Raw genomic sequence first — 19,765 nt, forward strand, 5'->3', positions numbered from 1 at the left:
TAGAAAAGAAGGCAGAGGGATTTTTTCAATGTAGAAAAAAATAGGTTAGGTAGGATCTAGGATATTTGTTGGTTTAGTTTTTATAGAAACATGGAGACTTTTTTTGGTCTGGTCACGCCCTACTTACGCACACTCTGTGATCAACGTGGAGACAACTTGTACCACAGTGAGCTGCCATTCTGGCCACTTTATTTGAAAATCTAAACACTTTACAAACCCTGAGGTTCTATAAAATAAACAAGAATCTCCTTAGGCAGAAATAAGACTTTGATAATCTTTTTTTGTGTATGTGCAAAAGATATGAGTTTTTCAGCAGTCATTCTTTCTAACAAAAGTTGTAGATAATTCCCTGAAAATATTTACACTACCTAGCTGGGATCATTCCATGGACTTGACAGCACTAATATTCATCACACTGTCTGAAACTGGGTGAATGCCAGAGAGCACTCCCAGGTCACCCGAAGCACAGATGGGACAGCCTCCCCAACACTCGGAGGGCTCCTGAAAAAACCAGGGGCAGTCTATGGAAACAGGGCTGGGTGACTGCTCTCATACCACATGGGTTCCTCCCTAATTTGCTCTGCTCAGGACTGTGCCCAGCAAATTCCCCAGTGGGTCCTGGTTAAGGTTGGACATCTTTGAAAGTCAGTTATTCTCTATAGTTCTCACATGTTGTAGTTTGGACAATAAAACCCCAAGCTTCAAAGGGGCATCTGCACACCCATGTTCGCAGCAGCATGATTCACAACAGCCAAGAGCAGGAAGCGATCCAAATGTCCATCCACAGATGAATGGATAAACAAAATGCGGTGTAAACACAGAATAGAATATGATTCAGCCTTCAAAAGGAAGGAAACCCTAGGGGCGCCTGGGTGGCTCAGTCGTTAAGCGTCTGCCTTCGGCTCAGGTCGTGATCCCAGGGTCCTGGGATCGAGCCCCACATCGGGCTCCCTGCTCCGCGGGAAGCCTGCTTCTCCCTCTCCTACTCTCTCTGCTTGTATTCCCTCTCTCGCTGTGTTTCTGTCAAATGAATAAATAATATCTTTAAAATAAAGGAAGGAAGGAAGGAAGGAAGGAAGGAAGGAAGGAAACCCCATCCTGTGCTACAACATGGCAGGACCTCAAGGACATTATGCTGAGTGGAATAAGTCAGTAAAAAAAAGACAAATACTATATGATTCCACTCATCTGAGGAACTTAGAGTAGACAAATTCACAGAGACAGAAAGTACAATGGTGCTCACCAGTGGCTACGGGGAAGGGGGTGGAGACAGTGTTTAAGGGGGACAATCTCAGTTTTGCAAGATGAGAAGGTTTGGATAAGAATACACTTCACACCACTGAACTGTACGCTTAAAAATGGTTAAGATGGTCAATTTTATGTTGTGTGTGTTTTACCACAATCAAAAAGACAAAACCAAAACCTTGAATTCCTCTCCCACCTTGCAGACCTTTTCTTTAATCTTTTCTTCGAGTGGAGCCTGGATATGGCTGTGACATATTTCAGTGTTAAAGCATCAGGAGGTGGCTTCCTCCTCCTATGATTTCAGGCCTGCAGGTACGAGGACAGCCCAAGCACGTCGCCAAATCGTGCCTCATTCTTTGTTCAGCAAGATCTCACTGATGCGAAGTACATGCAGCTGACAGGATCCCCGGAGGTGTCTGCTCCAAGGGGTTCCTGGTCTCGTGGGTGACTCGGGCCATAGCATACGCCGAGAGAACAGAGAAATGATGGACACAGCAAGGGGAGGGGAAGGCAGGCACGGCAGGTGCACCCCAACAGGCCTGGTGGAGAAAACCCCACAGAAATGTGCCCTTCTCAAGACTTCGGGGGAAGGATGAATAGAGTCAGTCTGGCAAGGAGGAGGAAGAGGAGAGGGCATTCTCAGTGGAAGAAGCCGCAAGTGTTAGGGCCCAGAGGCTGGAGAACATGGCAGGTGCAAGCAGCTAGAAGGAAAGTCCAGCTGGGGAGGGACATGGCGGGTCAGAGGCAGTGCATGGGGCAGCAGCCAAGACCTGGCGGGTCCCATGAAGGGGTGAGGGCTCCATCCTAAGCACAGTGGGGATCTTCTCCACCATCGACACATTTAAAAGAATCAAGTGGAGGGAAGTAAGTAACAACAGGTATTGTATACTATTGAAAAGTATACAGAGAAGAGAAAAGAATCACAGGAGGAACTGCCCTTCTCTGCACAGCAGACAACGGCTGAGTTTTGGAAAACCTGGTGGGCAGGGTGCCACGCCCGCTGAACGGAGCAGACAAGCAGGCCTGAGGTCAGGGAAGGGGGGGTTGGGAAATCACCTGTGTCAGCGGGACTTCTGAGGCCCTCCTGGATGAGTTCCCATGGAGGACAGAAGGCAGAGACCATCGCTACAGCGGAGGAAGAAAAGAAGCCCAAAGAGCACCCGGAGTCACGGACCTCGAAGGGGCTTGGTGATCCCCACAGTGGGCCGCCAAATCCCGATGCACCACTGGGCTCCATCCTGGCCACTATGGTGCGGAAGGGCCCTGCCAGGCCCGGAAGGCATGATTGCGGGGTCCCCTCTGAGCATCAGAAAGAATCAGAACAGGACGCTGATGGCACCCGTCAGACATGAAGGAAGGAAGGAATTTTTAGATGGACAGAGGTGAGGATGTGCTGGAGGCCACAGAGATCCAGTGTGACTTCCTTCTCCAAATACAAAGTAGATGGAGTTCTGTGCGTGTACACGGATGGCCTAGGTTCTCACGTGACTACACAGAGGTGTGTTTTTAATTTACTCTCACGTCTGCTGTTACAAGCTGCCTGAACGCCTCTCCTGGGAAGAGGCAGAGCATCAAGTGCGACTGGAAGCAAACAAGATCTGGACACGGAGCTCCTGGAGGGGCTGCTCCCACCGTGGGCCCAGGAAACCACTCTGGTGGGACAACTGGACAGCAGTTATTCCTGGGGCAGGCTGAGAACACACCACACGCAGACTCGGGGACAAAGCTTCTACCCCAACTTTCCCAAAGGCCCACCATATCCCCCTACAGTCCCCGTCACAACAAACTCGGGGTTTTTCTGCTGCCCCAGGGCTGATGCCGGCCACTCTAGAAACTCCCACACTGTTTTCAAACTCAGTCCCATCAGCCTGAAACAGGCAGACAGACCAGAACAGAAAGGTTCACTTGTAGCCAGAGTTCCAGATTTCTGCTCCTCAGTATCGACATATTTTCCTAATCCACTTTAAAATGGATTATTTGGGGATTTCAGTAGTGGTTTAAGATTTTATGGCCTTTGTGTAATATTGCGTGTGTGTATGTTCTCCCCCACCCGACGTAAGTGGATCTGTACCCAGGGAGGTCTAGATGTGCAACGTGGTTCATTTCCTCCACCCCAGTGTCACTGGAATTTTCCAAGTAGAGCCAGGATCATCCCCCATGAGGATCCCAGCCCGGGCAGTGCAGGAGCAAAGATACTGCAGGAACCACATGACTTGACTGCATGTGACCCACAGGTTCTGGCCTGGGTGCCTCGCCTACACCAGCCCTGGGCAAACAGTGGGGAACACGGCATGGTCCTTGCTAGATGGGGTGGTACAGAGATGCTGGAGGGTACCAGGAGAGAGGCTGGTGTGCCACGCAATCAGGGAGGACTTCTCGTGGAGGAAGGCCATGAAGGTCCACCCGCAGGATGGACAGCAGACTGGAAGTACAAGCAGCCAGGCTGGAAAAGAACATACAGACCAGAGGAGAGCCTGCAGCACTGTGGCTTATAAAGGGGAAGCAAGATCCAATAATTGTTCATCATAAAACTAATTATGCTTCCTGCGGTAGTGTGTCAGACAGATGTCTGACATCATTCTGCTCAGTAAAAAAGCGGGGGGGGGGGAGGGCCTGAAATCTCAAGGTCATCAGTCAGCCCACGACGCAAATGTTCTACATCTAGAAATCTGGGCTTTGAAGTTAACTGCCTAGACATCTAGACTCAAGCTAGTCTGACTTCTGCAATGTTTGGGGGAAACCAATGAAGAGTTTCTCTGGGTATAACTCAGTGATCACTATCTGAAAAAATCTGAGGTCTATCTTAGCAGGTATGCAAAGCTCGCTGAAGGGATTGATCACAGATTCACAGCGAATCATCAAGTAAAATGTCCCGATTTTATGTGAAGATTGCGTGTATCTTAAATGATGATTACCAGCAGTGGGTACGGGGCAAGAGTTGTTCTCACAACGGAAGTATCTTCCTTTTTTTCCCTGATGTTACCTCTTCTGAGATAAATACCCACTCAGGGAATCACCCCAGATCTTTTTGTCATTTTTGCATCGGTAAAGGGGTGGATTTTCTGTCTGATTTTGAACCCGAAAATTAACTGGAATCAGCATTCTGATAGGACAAATCAGAGAGTCCAAGTTTGACTCTAGGACATGGGAAAAAACAAGCAAACGTCAGCAGCATCCAGAAGTAGAGATGCCGTGCAGTGGGAGCATCTCTACCGCCGAGGCAGGAGGCGCCAGGAGAAGTCCAGCTCTGCAGGTCAGGGAGAAAGGACAGAACCACAGCTGCTTCCAACTCGGGCCACGTGCAGAACGGGAGACACATCCAAGAAGGAGGTTTTCAACAGTGTGAGCAATTCAAGCCTGTGCCAGGCAGGTGGGCTCTGCCCGGGTGCCCTGCATCCTCGTGAGGACGCCCAGGACAGCCATCCTGGCCAGGGCCCCACGAAGCCGCTGGCCCGACCATGAGGCCACGAACTCCCGCTCTGGAAGCCCGGTGCACACACCTCTGTCAGCCGTGCCCTCGACAGCACTCTCCCGACACAGAAGATGAATAGGTGGGGACGCTGGACTGTGAAGCCCCCAGGTCTGAGTTCTTTCTCATTATCCCCTCCATTTTTCCATCAGGGTGCTCCCTGTGGCTCATAGTGAAGTCCACAGAACAGGCTGCCCTTCGCCCGCCCTGACTGTGATCCAGCAAGGTGTCATCAACGAGACACTCAGACCTACCTCCCCCAAGAACGTGATGCAGGGAGAGCTTTTTAAAGGTCTTCCAGATGTACAAATACTCTGAGAAACAGAAACCCAGACCGCAGAGCAGCCTCAGAGATCCACTCGAATACTTTAATCTTGCTAGTTTAGGGTTGTGTTTGCAGAACGCCAAGTGGAGATGGGGGCCCCGGAGTGTGGGTGACCAGCTCATCCCAGGAGGCCTTGGCCTACCCCAGTGTTGGCACCGTCAGGCCTGGGTCCTGGGCTAAGCAGTGTGGCCAGCCCCCCGACCGGCCCCAAACCCCAAGCAGCTTCCTTATGTTGGCTGAGCCTGCCACCTGTTACCTAAAGTGGGCAATAGTTCAACTCACTCAAAAACAGTATCTTGAGAAAGAGGCATCAAGTGACCTGGGTTTCCCTGGACCTCGAGGCAAACGGTGGGCTTCACCTTCCCGTGTGACTGATCCCGCCCAGCGGCTCCGACCCTGGGATGGGCCTCTCCTCACAAGTGTCAGCCTCCGTTTTGGAGGTGCTGGCTAAGCCTCTGAAGTGAACACACAATCCTCAGACTTCCCACCCAGAGGACTCTTCTTCCAGATTTCCAGAGTGGACGCCATCCAGCCAGTTGCTCGGTGTCCATTGTGAGATGCCCCCCCGCCCCGAAGGAACGCTGAAGACTATGGATGTGTGCCCCAAGGCACGGGCTCCAGCTTGTGTTTAAAAGGCAGGATGGCCCCCAGGCCCAGGGTGGGGCTGTGCACCCCCTCAGCCGCCCCCTAACGGGCCAGGGCCTCTCCTCGGCTACCCTGCTGCCCCCACCGCACCAGCGATGGCCAGTGTGGTGACCACCCATCCTGAGGAACAGCCAGGGCTGAGACCGTCACCTCCTCCTCCCCTCACAGTGCGGGAGAGGCGGGGACCCATCCGCCGGAGGCTGGCCCTGCTGGTGGCTCCTGAGCCCCTGGGGACCAGTTGAAGCAGACGAGTTGCACACAGTGAGCACATCTGGGGTCGGGAGGCACTGCCACCACCAACGTTCAGGAAACTTTCTCAGTCTGGGTTAGGGTGGTTAGTCTTTTCCCTCTTTCCTCCTGGTTCCCAGAGAAACCGTCACTTCCTGTGATCTGGTCATGCACGGGCAATTCCATCCCCTGCTTACAGACAGATGTTCTCTCCTCCATGAGAAAAATGTCTAAGGTTTCCAACAGCAGGAAACATGGCTGGGGTGAGAGGCTTCCTTCCACAACTTCTCTCTGGTGCGGGGAAAGCCTGCACTCTACAGATGGAGCAAGGCCAAGCTGAGTGTCACAGCGACCGAGGACGGCTGGTCTAACTCATCTGTGCCCACGCTTGGGGCTCAGGAGGAACCACAGACCCTGCTGGGGATGATGCCACCAAACTGGGAAGAATGAAACCTTGGAAGAAGATGGGCAGGGGTGGGAGGGAAGGAAGAGGGATCAGAAGCAAGGAGCCCAGTGGGAAGTGACATCCTGCGGCCACCACCCAGTGGAGGTCCCTGGCTTATAGAACCGAGTTCTGAGACAGGCGGGCCATCCTCGGAGACCAACTTCGGGGAGCATCCCTGGCAGCCGACCCATCCCAAGCACATGGTGAGCTTCCCAGCCTCACGCCAACTCCATCACACGCTGCAGAACCGGGTCCCCCAGCTCATGCCCAGCAGCCTGCTTCCGAAGCCACCACTTCAAAGTGCGTGGCCCTCCACTGGGAGCCTGGGAGCCCGGCCTGCAGCTGGGACCACACACCGATGGTCTGGGTTGTCAAGAGGCTGCTTTCCGCCGCAGTGAAGTGTGCAAAGCTTATGCTGGGGATTGAAACTTGGGGTTCGTGTCTGAAGGATGACTGTTTACATAAACATGGCCATGGACATCTGTGTAATAAGGAAACCATACTGGTTTCTCAAGGATCACAACTCAACTCTTCTGGGAGATCTTCTTTACTTTAAACGTATCCAATGGAAACATTTAAAAACTTCCAAGATTTTTTTTTTTTTTTAATGTGTGGCAAATTTAGGAAACGGTCCGTCTCCTGCTTCCACAGTGTCCAAAGTAAGCTAAAGCCGGAGTCTGTTGCTGCTCCAGCATCTTTTCCCAGCAAAGGTCTCAGGAGATCTGCGGTGCCTGGGGGTTGCAGGAGCCAAGGCATCGATCTGGCAAGAGTGGGAAAGGGAAAGGCTTGCGGGGGCAGCACACTCTGTACCTGTCCTGATACACTCTTGCCCTGGCCTGTCGGTCTGCCCAGGAGCGCTGGCTGGGGCACTCAGCCGGGAAATCTAATTCGGCCAATGAACACTGGAGGCATCTGGATCAGCCCCACGAACCATGCCCTCCAATACTGGCCACACTCCAGTAGCCGATACTCCCAGGCAATCTCAACTTTGAATGAAATGACTAAGGGCCCTCGCCTTGCCTTGGCCTATTTCCCTCTGAACTTGATTCGACCTCTTACTCTGCCCCGTGTGCAAGAACTGGGCCCAGCTCCCTGGGTTCAGCATGATCTCCAAGCTGAAGGTGGCTGGTGGTGGAGTCTGGGTCCAGCCTGAGGGGCACTGTGAGCAGCACACACGTGCACAAGAAATTCACGTTTGCGCTCATGACAAGGTCCAAACAGCAACATGGTGGTTTGGAAAGGGGCCGCTGCATGGCTCTGCCTAGGGTCTGTTCCAATCCTACATGGTTCATGCCTTCTCAAGCCCGGCGCTCTCGATCCCCCACCGCTCACCCCGTTATAGAAGCATTGTTATTAGACTCCCATCCTCAGAAAAGCACACCAGGTTCCTTTTTGGTAAATACATTACCTAGTCATCGAGTGGTAGGCACCAGCAGCTGGCCCAGTTACTCCACTACTGAGAAACACTTAGTCTTTGTGGAACACTCTATCTACAAATATCAGATTATTTAGCCAGGTTCTTTCCCTTCGCTCCCTGGAGAGACATGAGCTGTAGGCTATGCTATTTCAGATCAGCGCAGATGGCCATTAACAGTGATGACCAACAGTAATGAAACCCAAAGCCACCAATCTGGGCAGATTTCCCCAATATTTAAGCACTCACAACAAATGCACCCTCATGGGCTTCCAGCCATAACACAACCTGGAGACCATCAAGAAAGTGGGTGTCACAGGGCAATCGGTCTAACTGATATCACTGGGCTCTATCACCTTTTGAAATTTCCTGGACTAAACTAATTGGGACATTCTTCATGGGTGCAGAATTTTAAGGCTTGAATTTGCAACACGTTTGTATGCTCCTGAATTTGTACGAAAGTAAGTCTGGACTCTGCCCATGGGCATCCCTTTGACGTGTCTTCCCATTTTGAGCCAAAGAATGCCAGACTAACTCCGAGGTTAGAGATCTGTAGCTCTCTATCAACTTGGAAGAGAACACATACCTGGAACTCACTTCTCCAAACTTCTATCCAAATCTTGGTTGTGGAAATAAAGTCAGAAGAGGATTACAGTGAAGGCCACGCCATCTCTCCGTGCTCTAGTAATTAAAATCCATCCCTACATTACACCACTCCTTTAGGGAGAGGTATACCTGCATCAGTAAGAGACTGGCATTCACTGAACAGCACTTTAAAATGATACTGGCTCTTGCCTGCTATATAATTATATAGCAAAGCCCTGCTGTGCTCCTTTTGTGTACTCCAACAATATCCATGCATGTGTGTGTGTGTGTGTGTGTGTGTGTGTGTGTGTGTGTGTGTGTATGTGTGTATGTGTAAAGGAACTGGCAAGCACTGAGGGGCATCACAAGAAGAAGCCCATGTGGGAGAATTCTCAAAGAACTGACTGTGATTCTATTAATTGAAGGGCTGGGATGAGAAGTAAGTAGGCATTATTCCTCCTATGGGAACTTTCTGGGACATACTGATGTCACACCTTTTCCCCTTGGCAAGAAGAAGCAGATGTCTCTCCGATCAAGCCTGGGCTTACCAGGCGAGTATAAGGTGGCCCGAAATGCTCATCGGTTGGACCCCATTTTTTACTGGTCAGTGAGTCCTAGCAAGAAGAGTATTTTGATTACACTTCCCTCTCTAAACAACCTCTCTCTAAACAACACAAAAACTGGGTCAATAATCTGACCCGTGTTCCCTGACGTGGTTTTAAGAGGATGTGAGCCAGCAGGAGGGCAGCTGATGGGGCAGGGCTCGGGAGAGGACCCAGCGGAGAGCCAGCACTGCTTTGGTGTTCTGATGGAGGCTGTCAGTGGCTGCAGATGACGTGGGAACATCCACAGGCAGGCCTCCTGGAGAAGCAACCTGACTCTATTCCCAAATCAGCCAAAATAAACCAAGCACAGAGGAGTTTTCTCAGTACACTGTAGAACTGACATCTCAGAAGTCTACTTCCTGGTAAAGCAAGGGAGGCATTCCCATCAACATCAGAAACAAGTCAGGGATGCCTAACGAAACAGCTGTGTCATAACACGGTTCTGAAGGGGAAGGCCATCGCTGCAGGATGCAGAGAAGAAGGGCAATTCACCCCAGGAAGCAAATGAAACAGTAACGATACCACTTGTTACCTATTATATTGGAAAATGATAGATACGCTATTCTGAAGGTGAATGCTCATGGGAATGAAGGTGTAAGCCCTCTGGCATGTTGCGGAGGATAAAAACTGATACACTCTTTTCAGGATTCCGGCAACATATACCCAAAGCCATGAGTGCACAAGCACTCTTCAACTCTGGAAGCGACTGCTAGGAATCAGTCCCAGGGAAATGGATAAGGGCACAGGGATGTCAACAGAGGACACTGATTAGTTACTTAAAACATTAAAAATAATTCAAAGTAAATTTATTTGCAAAACGTCCATTTTGGAGACATTGTTACACCAATCAAGGCATATCTGCACAGTGTTACATAACCATTAACAATGGTGGCACACGAGCATATTCGCGAGCACAGGCAGGTGCACGTGACCTGTCATCATCTAGGGAAGTGGGCACAGACATTGAGCACGGGGTGACCCTGTGCTCGTGGGAGGAAAAAGCACCGATGCTCAGAAATGGCTGGGAGCACACACCCCAAAATGCTATCAGTCCTGTTCCACAGGTGGTACTGTGGGAATGATTTTAATTTTCTTCAACATCCTTATGTGTAACTTCTTGTTCATAACTGTAATTTTTAAAGTATTTAAACATCTTTAAATTAAAAGCTTACTACAGTGATACAATCAGATGAGCAGCTAACACTATATATTCTAATCTCTACATTTATGTACATCAAGACCAATAAATATCAAGCAAGATTCATGGAATGTGTTGTTAGAGAACTGTCATTAACACTTATGTGTCACATAACACATTAACATTTTCAGATTTTACTTGCTAAGACAATTCATGATGGGTAGAATGTCCGCATTGTCCCCCCAAATAAAATTAATTCTGCTTTTAAATCTACCTTCTATAAATCACCAATATATCTCATTTTATTAACACATGTAGAGAAGCTTCTCTTACCTTACAAACGGATTTGTGTTCTTATCTGACAATAAAAGCTGAGTCACGAACTGCTTTTAACTTTCCTGTTTTTCTCAGCTGCTCAGAGCAGAGTCCTGGGTTCTGATGTAATTGTTCAGATTTTGTTCTAGATTCTCAGGTATATGCTCGCTTTTCTTTCTCTTTTGTTACCTGCTCTTGTCTTTCTACTTTCATTGAAAATTTTACTTCATCTGTCCCCTTTATTGTAAGTCCTTGCAAAATTAGAGAACCAGAAATGGGTGTCAGGGAGGGGAAGGGAGAGACATGAGGTCTGATGGAGAGTGAGGGGCGTATGATTTATCTCATGATGGAGCAGGAGACCCAAGACTACTTTAACTTCAGAGACAAGAGGCCTGATGCTGTTAAGGACCCCTACCCCCACCACACACAGTGCGGGAGCTGAGTTCCAGGTCTGCCACCTGTGCCAAGGGGCCACACTCACATGTAAACTTGGGTGGTATGTCAGCACGCCGTTGTCACACAGGGTGACGTATTTCTTTTTCCACTCCTTGTTCAGCGATTTGCCGCTCCGCTTCAGCAGCATGCCCTAGGAGGGAAAGGGAGCCACATATATTCATTCAGAAATACAAATTATAAAGTCTGCTGTAAGTTTTCTTAAAAAGTAGGCACACAGGTAATTCAAGAAATTTTAAACATTCGTTTTTCTCTTGTCATTGTAAAATGGAAATCACACTTATTTTTAGCTTGGTAATTCGGCTTTTCTCCTCTATTTTACGCGTAACATGTATGTTCAACCAATTTCTGTGTGTGTGTGTTTAGACTGAACGATGTGCTGTTGGTTTGACAAATGCAATACATCAGCCACCGTGACGCGCCATGTACCTTTCCTTTAACTGAGCAAGCACCCTGGAACTAAAGATATGATGCTTTAATAAAGGAAGTCTAAATTTCCTTTTCTAAAATTCACACATTAACTGAATTCTGAAACTCCTGGTATTTACAAATAAGAGCATTCTGCTTTACAGTTTTTCATTCCGGATTTTTAATTTATTAAACATGAAATTCCATTTGTAAATTTAGTAACAGCATCTAATAGACAAATCGTGGATAATGTAATCCATCTTTAATGGAACCGTATTAGGGCTTCTTGAAAACCATTCAGCATTTGAAGCCAGCATGCTTGAGCATGTTGGACCCAGGCCTCCCTTGATGACTGATGGGAGCTTACTCCTGCTTGAACTACTCATTCCCCGCAAACCTCCCACGTTGCCTCCAGGCTTTCCTGGGGTGGAAACCCATGGCCAGCACTGAGCTCAGCCTTGACTTGGGGCTTCCCTTCCCTGGAGCAGTGTGTGTGGGGGGGTCCATGCCCTCAGGGAACAAGGGAAAGTGAAGCATCTGCTGGCTTGTTCTTCCTCTCACTGCCCATTCAGAAACTCACAGGATGGTAAGGATGACCGAGAAGGCACAAGAAGAATGCATGCTAGTTAGTGCACCCGGGCCGAGGCCGAAGCTAAGTTCTGCGTGTGAGAAAGAGTGTTACCAAAGCAGAGGTGCCCGTGTGTGTCCTCGGGAACTTGTTCCAGCTTCGTCTGACCTCCTAATTCCGCTGTCCTCCACGAACCACAATACGAGGTAAGAGAAAGGAAGCACTTTTATGGGATAATTAGGTTCAAGTTCCAAATACCATGACAATACTGCTTTCTACACCAATTTTCATGAATACAACGGATGACGAGCCAGCTGGGTAGCCTGACTCAACCCCTGAAACATTGTTTCTGGGGGAAAATATTTCTAAGGTTGAAGAAACTCACAAGTGAACCTTTGGAAGGTCATCCCTTTGCATGTTCTTACTACATGAAGAAAACCCCACGGACATCACTCAACATACCTTGATTTCTTAGAACCTAAGAAAAACCAATCTAAACCAAATATGGCACGGAGACCAACAGAGAGAGGCAGGCCCAGAGGAAAATGCTGGTTACAAACCCAGGTGATTCGAGGTCCCCCTGCAGAGTAAGAACTAGGGAGAGGGGCCGTCACCACTGGTGATTCAACAGTAAATAAGTGATCACTTAAAAACATTACATTTCCCTCTCTGGCAGATTTCTAAGATTTTCAAACTTAGCTTAACAAAACTTCACAGACGTTCTCTGGTGGGCTCATTTTCCACCATCCATTTCAGATGGAATTCCAACAATACCAGGGGCCAGGGGTCACCTCGGTGTCACCGGTAGCTGAGAGCTGCTCCAGGCTTCAGAAAGCTTTGTCTGTCTGCACTCAGACAAAAATGCAGGCTGCACCCTCACCCAGCCCCGGGACTCCATGCAGATGGCCCTACACAGCTCCTGGCTAGACTGTGGGTACTTTCACGAGCAAATCCCATATGCACAATTATCCTCTCCCCAGTGGGGGCTGTCAGGACCTACTCCTAAGGAGATAGAGGGAAACAGTCCAACCAGGAGGCAACAAGAGGAGATGACATTGTCGGGGAACTAAAATAGGCTGACTTATCTTGGTGCTGGGAAAACGGAATGTCCAAATCTTGACAATCTTAAATAAACTCTATGGTTCACCTCGCAGGATAATCTCCGATTATGATTCAAATGCTGTACAAGTCAGCAGGGCTGCAGAACACCCTGGCGTCCTAGGAGCCACGCCTCTGCTCTCTGGCCCGGGTCCCCACTGGGTTCATTACCCAACCCCCCAAGATTTCTGTGCTGATGGAGTTGCTTGGCCGCCCTGTTCCCCGCCTTGGCACGGCGCCCAAGTTAGGGCCTGCCAGCCGCACCCGCCACTCCGTGACTGACAGAAAGAGCCCATATCCTGAGAGGCGTCGTGAAGAGATGCATGAGCCCCGACAAGCAGCCAAAGCAGCCACAAGGTGAAGTTCTGTAATCAGAGGCTCAATCAGATGACGAATGACAAGACTCAGCAAACAGCTTCTGCAGATTAAAAACGTGTTCTTTTAGTTTCTTTTTCTTTTTTTTTGCTGAAGTTCATCTCAAACACTGATTTTGTTTTCAGTGTTTGTACCAAGTGAGAACGAGGGCGTTTCAGAGTCTAAAAAGACCCCAGGGGCACCTGGGTGTCTCAGTCGTTTAAGCATCTGCCTTCAGCTCAGGTCATGATCCCAGGGTCCTGGGATCGAGTCCCGCATCTGCTTCTGCCTCTCTCTCTGTCTCTCATGAATAAATAAATAAAATCTTAAAAAAAAAAAAATAAAAAGACCCCAGAGCTTAAACCACTCAGTCCTGAATCTGCTAGACTAGTATTTTTTCACTATTCGTGCCCAGAGTCACGTAGTCCTGCCTGGGCAGCCGTGTGCCAAGAAGCCCGTGGGTCTGGACAGCTGGAGCTGTGGGAGCAGTGGTCTGCTGCCTGAGGGGTAAGGATGAGCCTGGGTCATAATTCTGGAGCCACACAGAGAGAGGAGGCCCCCTCTAACGTGCCCTCATTGGGAGGAACCGAGGAGCTACCACAAAGCCCCAGTGAGACATCCCACCACGTGGCTACATATCAGGAGCCCCTTCTTAGTCCCAGACTCTTCCAGAAGTACAAGGTCCCAATTGCTCTCCCACGGTGGGGCCCCCTCTGAACAGAGTCCCCCAACATGCTCAAGAAGGAGAGCAAACCCACTGTGCCCCTTTGGGACAGACTTCTATCAGTGCCGTGAGAAGCCTAGCTGACAGCCTCTCGCTGCATGAGGCTGAGTCCCTTGGACTTCATCTACGATGCTTCCACCATCCCAAACTTACACACTGTCTACTTAAGGACCAAGAAAATGGAAAATCTGAAAACAGTTCATTTTCAACTTTTAAAGGCCATGAAGCCATGGTCCCACTTGCCAGAGGATGACAGAGGCCGGAAGGCTCTCTGCCAGAGACACACATGGGCGGGCAGTTCCCGTCAGCGGGTGCAAATGGGCCTTATGATCCTAAGTCTCTTTGATTCTGTGTTACCCAGGGCAAAACTGTGAGGGCGGATGTCACAACACATACTTGGTCCATCTTTCAGATACCACTTCTGTACACACGAAAACAATCTCTCACTTCAGACCGCTTCTCACTGACCAGCTACCACAGTGTGGACATCACTGCGGTTAGTGTTTTATTTAACTCATAAGTGGCTTATGCATCTATTTTTTTTTTTTAATTTTCCATTTCAAAACAGTATTGGGCTCACTGCTCTAAGAGCCTTCCAAGTATTAACCCACAGAAAGCTCACAACCCAATGTAAGCAGTTACTATGATTATCCCCGTTTTACAGATGAGGCCACTGAGGCACCGAGAGTTTATGTAACTTCCCCTGCACAGCCAGCATGGCAGCTGGTCCCCAGGGATGGCTCCCCGTGCACCCCACCTCTAGGGATTCATGCCCCCGTGGAAATCATCGCACGCGGACTCGGAGATGCCTGTGGCTCACTTGAACCAACAGAAGCAGTGGAAGGGATGCTATCTACATGGGGTTTAAATGTTAAATCTTGGCAGCTTCTGTGCTTTGGGGAGGTCTGAGCGAGAAGCCACGCTGTGCTCTGTCTATGGTCCTGAGCCACCGAATTACGAGAAATAGTGACTGTTTTCTGAAATCACTAAGTTTTGGGGTAGATTCTCAGGCAATGATAGATGAGAAACACAGAATTAGCACCCTATGCTGCAGTAATAAAATCCACAAACACGTGCCACTGGCTTGGCACCAGGAAGCTGGCTGAGGCTGCAGGAACTGAACAGCTGTTGACGGAGGCAAGGACAGGGAGGAAGACGCGACCTGGGTTTGGACAAAGGGCGCCCCAGCGGGGCAGGGGCGGAGCCATCAGCTGACCTGCTGTCTGCGGGAACGTGAGGCACAGCCGGCCGGCCCGGGGAACCCAGGACCTGGAGAGGAGATTTCTGAGCAGAACGCTCACCGTGCTACTGGCTCTTAAGGGGCTGGGGATGGGGGGGTTGGGAATCAGGGGTGTTCAGCTTTTCAGCAGAATTAGAGAAAATATTCCCAATTTAAACACCAACATGAGAAAAATCGTTTCTCATTCCCAGCTTCTCCTGCCAGCAGAAAACTCAGAGTAAGAACTGGCCTCAGAACAAAGATCCAATCCAGGGGTTGCCAGCAGATGTGATCTCAGAATGAGGACCCAGCAAAGGCTGCAGCAGTGGGACCCTTGTCTTGAGAACTCAAAGATTTAAGGCAGGGCCTCACAGAGCCTCCATTTAGAGAGCATGTGTGGATCAGAGACAAGGACCTGTGGGTTGGCTTTTGTCTAATGGCATAAATTACAATTTGATACAAAGGACACCCATAAGGGTTTTAAAGGAATTGTACTCTGTTGGACTAAAAGGCGCAGCGTAAGCCTAAAATGAAAAGAGGCCTCTGACCCTCAAACTAAGACCAGCAGGAAGCAGGCTGAGAGAACCACACAGCTGCAAAACCAGGCCATTTCTTAGGGAAAAGAAAGGTCGGCTAAGACAGCAGAGCCCTGGGCCCAGGAGGGTGTCCTGGGGAGAGAACACCCCCTCCCCGCCCCGTGCCCTGAGCAGGGTGATTAGCAACATGTGCCTGGCTGGGTTCGGAGGTGCTATAGACTAGTAACTGCTACAGGCCCCTCCCCTCCTTTTCGGCTGAAGGGTTCTGTCCCGTGTGTGTGCATGTGTGTGTGTCAGATGACTCGTCTCTGGAGTCCTCTGGTCTTCGGATGGCAAGGATCAAATCAAATCCAAGGAGGCTTATCCACATGCACCTGATGCAGATGACAATCCCGGGCTTCCAAAGCCTGAGCTGGATGCCACCATGGGATGAGACTTTGAGAATCTGAGGGCAGGCAGAGGGCGCTTTGCATGTGCGAGGGCAGACCGAAGTAGCCAGTCTCCAAAGATTACCCTCAAAAAAAAATCTGCTCCTGTGTGGTCCCTAGGGACCTTCTGAACCAATTTAACCCACAGAATGTGGTGGAGACGGGGCTGGGCCCGCTCTAGCTGAGGTAGAAGTCTGACAGCTCCTGTTTTTCTACCCCTGGGAGCCCTGAGTGGCCTCATGAGGATTCCGACTCTCCTGCTGGAGAGACTGTGAAGAGGGAGACCCCAAGGCTACGTGTAGGATAGCCCCGGTGCCAGCTACGGGACGGCCGCTGAGCTGCTGGCTGGCACCCAGGCATCTGAGCCACGTCTGTCAAGGCACCAAAGACAGGATTGAAGGAAGGATCCTGGCTGCCGAGCCCTGGAAAGCTTCTATGGGTCTATGGGTCGGAGATGTCCCCATGATGCCTGGCCGAAATGCCTGATCCTCGGACTCATGAGAAATAAATAAAATGGGTTGGTTTTAAACCACTGTGATTGGAGGTAATTACCAGCAACAGGTAACCAGCGCAGCAGGACGAGCCAGCGGCGACGGGTTTATACCTGTGAATCACTTTGCCCTCCAGACCAATTTTAAAGCTTTGCTATCTTTTACTTGTTTGCATAGTAAGAAACGGAAGGGCTTTGTGACCTCTCCTATGTTCCTCTGATCTTACTTGGAAATGGCACATGTTGATCTAATTGCTACCACCTAGTTAATTTACTGGCACATCAGAAAGGCTGCGATTTTAATGATCTACAACCAGAAGACCAGGATTTCAAGCAGGCACTTCCTGCTTTTTTTGCTCAAGGAACTTTTCCTGTGGTGGAGCAAAGGGGAGAATTGTCTTTTGGCTGCAATCTCTTTATTAGTCGTGTGTATTCTCTGCTGAGTCCCAAGAGGTCACAGAAAGCCAAAAGCAATGTTAAGTGTACAAGCTTTAAATAACTCACAAAGTTAATGTAACGAATGTAAGTGGTATCTGAAATTCATCACTCAGTGCTTGCTGCAGCCCCAAGCTGTGATAAAACACCACTCATAAATTTATATTAAAACTCTGCTCGATAGCAATTATTTACCAACAAAGATTTACTGACTGCATTAGAGACTGGGGGTCTTAACCAGGCCAATCAGTCTTTGTTTTGAGTTTGAGGGACCGAGCAGTGGTGTTGTCTGCCAGCACGGAGTTCATCACGACACAGGGACATTGAATGGCCACAGTCCTCTGTAGCAAGGGGGTACCAGCCGGCGGCAGCAGGCTGCTCCATGTGAAGATCAGACCACCTTTGCTCCCGAGGGAGCATTTTTCATCGGCTCGGACAGTGGCTGGAGGCCGTGCATGCATGGGACTGAATGTACCCCGCTGCACTGGAGGTGGTGCCAACAGCTTCCTCATTACCAAGTATAAAATAAACACAAGTTTTTCCATGGCTTAAACACATCCACACAAGCTCAGAGAGGTTCAGTGTCTCTATACTTCTAAAAAAAAAAAAAAAGTGATGTTTGAGTACTTCTTTGGTTCTGTAATAAACACCTGTTACGGTTCCTCCATGTTTTATGATTTACAGCCTTCACAGTTTGGAACAGATTCTCATTACAGCAGTTAAAGGTTTCTAGGTATTTCTAAAACGTTGCGGAGAAATGGTGGCATCTTTAACAGAGATCCAAAGAGTATGAACTCCGATCATTCTTCACATTTGTGTTTATTACTTTTATTCTAATCAAGATTTTTCCTATGACATGTATTAAACTTGTGGTTTACTTAAAAAAAAAAAAAACCCACCTAGAGGGGCGGCTGGCTGGCTCAGTTGGTAGAGCATGCAACTCTCGATCTTGGGGTCGTGAGATCAAGCCCCACATTGGGTGTGGAGCTCACTGACAAAAACAAAACAAAACAACGACGAAAACCCCCCCAAAACAAAAAAGCACCTAGAAAAGCATGTTTACGTGGGTGTAAGGTGACAGAAGCTCATCATCAGAAATTGGGGAATGCGAAGGGGTGGTACCAGGAGCAGGGACCGTCTTTTCCCATGTCACAGGCTCCCTGTTGTCCCTCCCAATGTCCTGCTCTTCCAGAATGAAAACCACCCGTCCTGCCCCAGCTCCCCCCGTCACACTAAGCTCTCCCTTGCAAATAACAAATGCACACTTCCCAGGAGCACACCTGGACTTGCGTGAGTGGCAAGGGACCCACTGCAACACCTCTTGTGGGGGTCAGGTCTGCACAGGTCTTGCCCCCACGGCCCTCCATCGCTGACACATGATGTCCCGTCCAGTGCACTTGAATATGGACCGTTGGTGCTGGGAATCCCACAGGACTGGGGCTGGCCAAGCCTGGCCTAGGGGCCAAATCTAACCTTTTGCCTCTTGTAAATAAGGTCTACTGAGAACGCAGCTACTCTCACTTATAAGCATTGCCGCCTTCACCCTGCATTGGCTGACCTCAGGAGTTGCAGGGAAGCCCAAAGTACTTGCTACCGGCCCTTTATAGAAAGTGGGTGTGGAGCCCAGCGCCAGGAGAGGAAACTGTGCAAAAGCAGCCAGCAGCCATCGATTTTATTTAAAAGTGCAAATTCTATTCTATCTCCCTGGAATGCCCTGCTCGCATCGTCCCCTTTCTCCCTGCCATCCCGGTGAACACCCCTACCCTTCAGCCCTGAGCAGCAGGGCTGTGGGCTCCAGGCTTCCAGAACCTCTCCTGAAACAAGCATCATCCAGACCTTAGATACTGGCTGTTGGGGGCGGAATTATTTCCTCCTCAAATTCGAATGTGGAAATCCTGTCTCCCATGCTTCACGATACGACTGCATGTGCAGACAGGTCTTTAAAGAGGTGAGTAAGGTTAAATGGGGCCGTGAGACGGGCCCTCTTCCAATATGACTGGTGTCCTTGTGAGAAGAGGGAATGAGGACACAGACAGGCACAGAGACAAGGCCACGGGGAGACAGAGTAGGCACCATCCCCACGCCAAGGAGACAGGCCTCCGAGGAAAACCACCCTGAGGACACCATGATCTCGGATTCTGGTCTCCGGAACTGTGAGGAAATAAAAGTCGTTGTTGGAGGCAGCCGGTCTGCGGCACCTTGTCTTGGCAGCCCCAGCGGATGAACACGGTGGCGTGTGAGTGTGCGCCTAGGCTGGGAGCTGCTGCAGGGCCGAGAAGCGCTCTTCCCCGCCAGCACACCCCACAGCAGAGGGCACAGTGCCCCGCGGGTCCCTGGTCACACCTGTCCTTGCAGGGGTCACCTCCCCACTCAGGGAGTCTCGCTTTTCAGTCCCCACTGGATGTCCTTCCCTGAGGGTCTATCAGGCACCTCAAATGCCCAGTCCCCAAGGAGACGCACAGGTCATCTCCCTCCGTGACTGGGAATTCTGTGGGGGGAGGGGGGCTGGGCTGTCCAGGCTGGCTTGGGCTCCCAGATTCCCTTATCAGTACGTGGTGCATGGTTAGTCCCGATAATAATTACCCTAATGTAGAGCCATTCCTCGTTCTAAAATATCTCCAAATATGCAAGCGCTCCA

The 19,765-nt window shown here is 49.8% G+C and overlaps 1 protein-coding gene across 5 annotated transcripts in view; it reads right to left on the bottom strand.

The window, feature by feature from the left end:
* The window catches only part of AGAP1 (ArfGAP with GTPase domain, ankyrin repeat and PH domain 1), a 520,576-nt gene that overhangs the window by 181,051 nt on the left and 319,760 nt on the right, over positions 1-19,765 (bottom strand). For all 5 annotated transcript variants that reach the window (XM_028105330.2, XM_028105329.2, XM_088021480.1 and 2 more), the window contains exon 10: positions 10,896-11,000. In XM_028105330.2, the coding sequence (XP_027961131.1) occupies positions 10,896-11,000 (105 nt within the window). The remainder of the gene's footprint in view (positions 1-10,895; positions 11,001-19,765) is intronic.

Source organism: Eumetopias jubatus, unplaced genomic scaffold (assembly GCF_037043125.1).
Source record: "Eumetopias jubatus isolate StellerSeaLion01/CBP00866 unplaced genomic scaffold, mEumJub1_p1.0 scaffold_3, whole genome shotgun sequence".
NCBI lineage: Eukaryota > Metazoa > Chordata > Mammalia > Carnivora > Otariidae > Eumetopias > Eumetopias jubatus.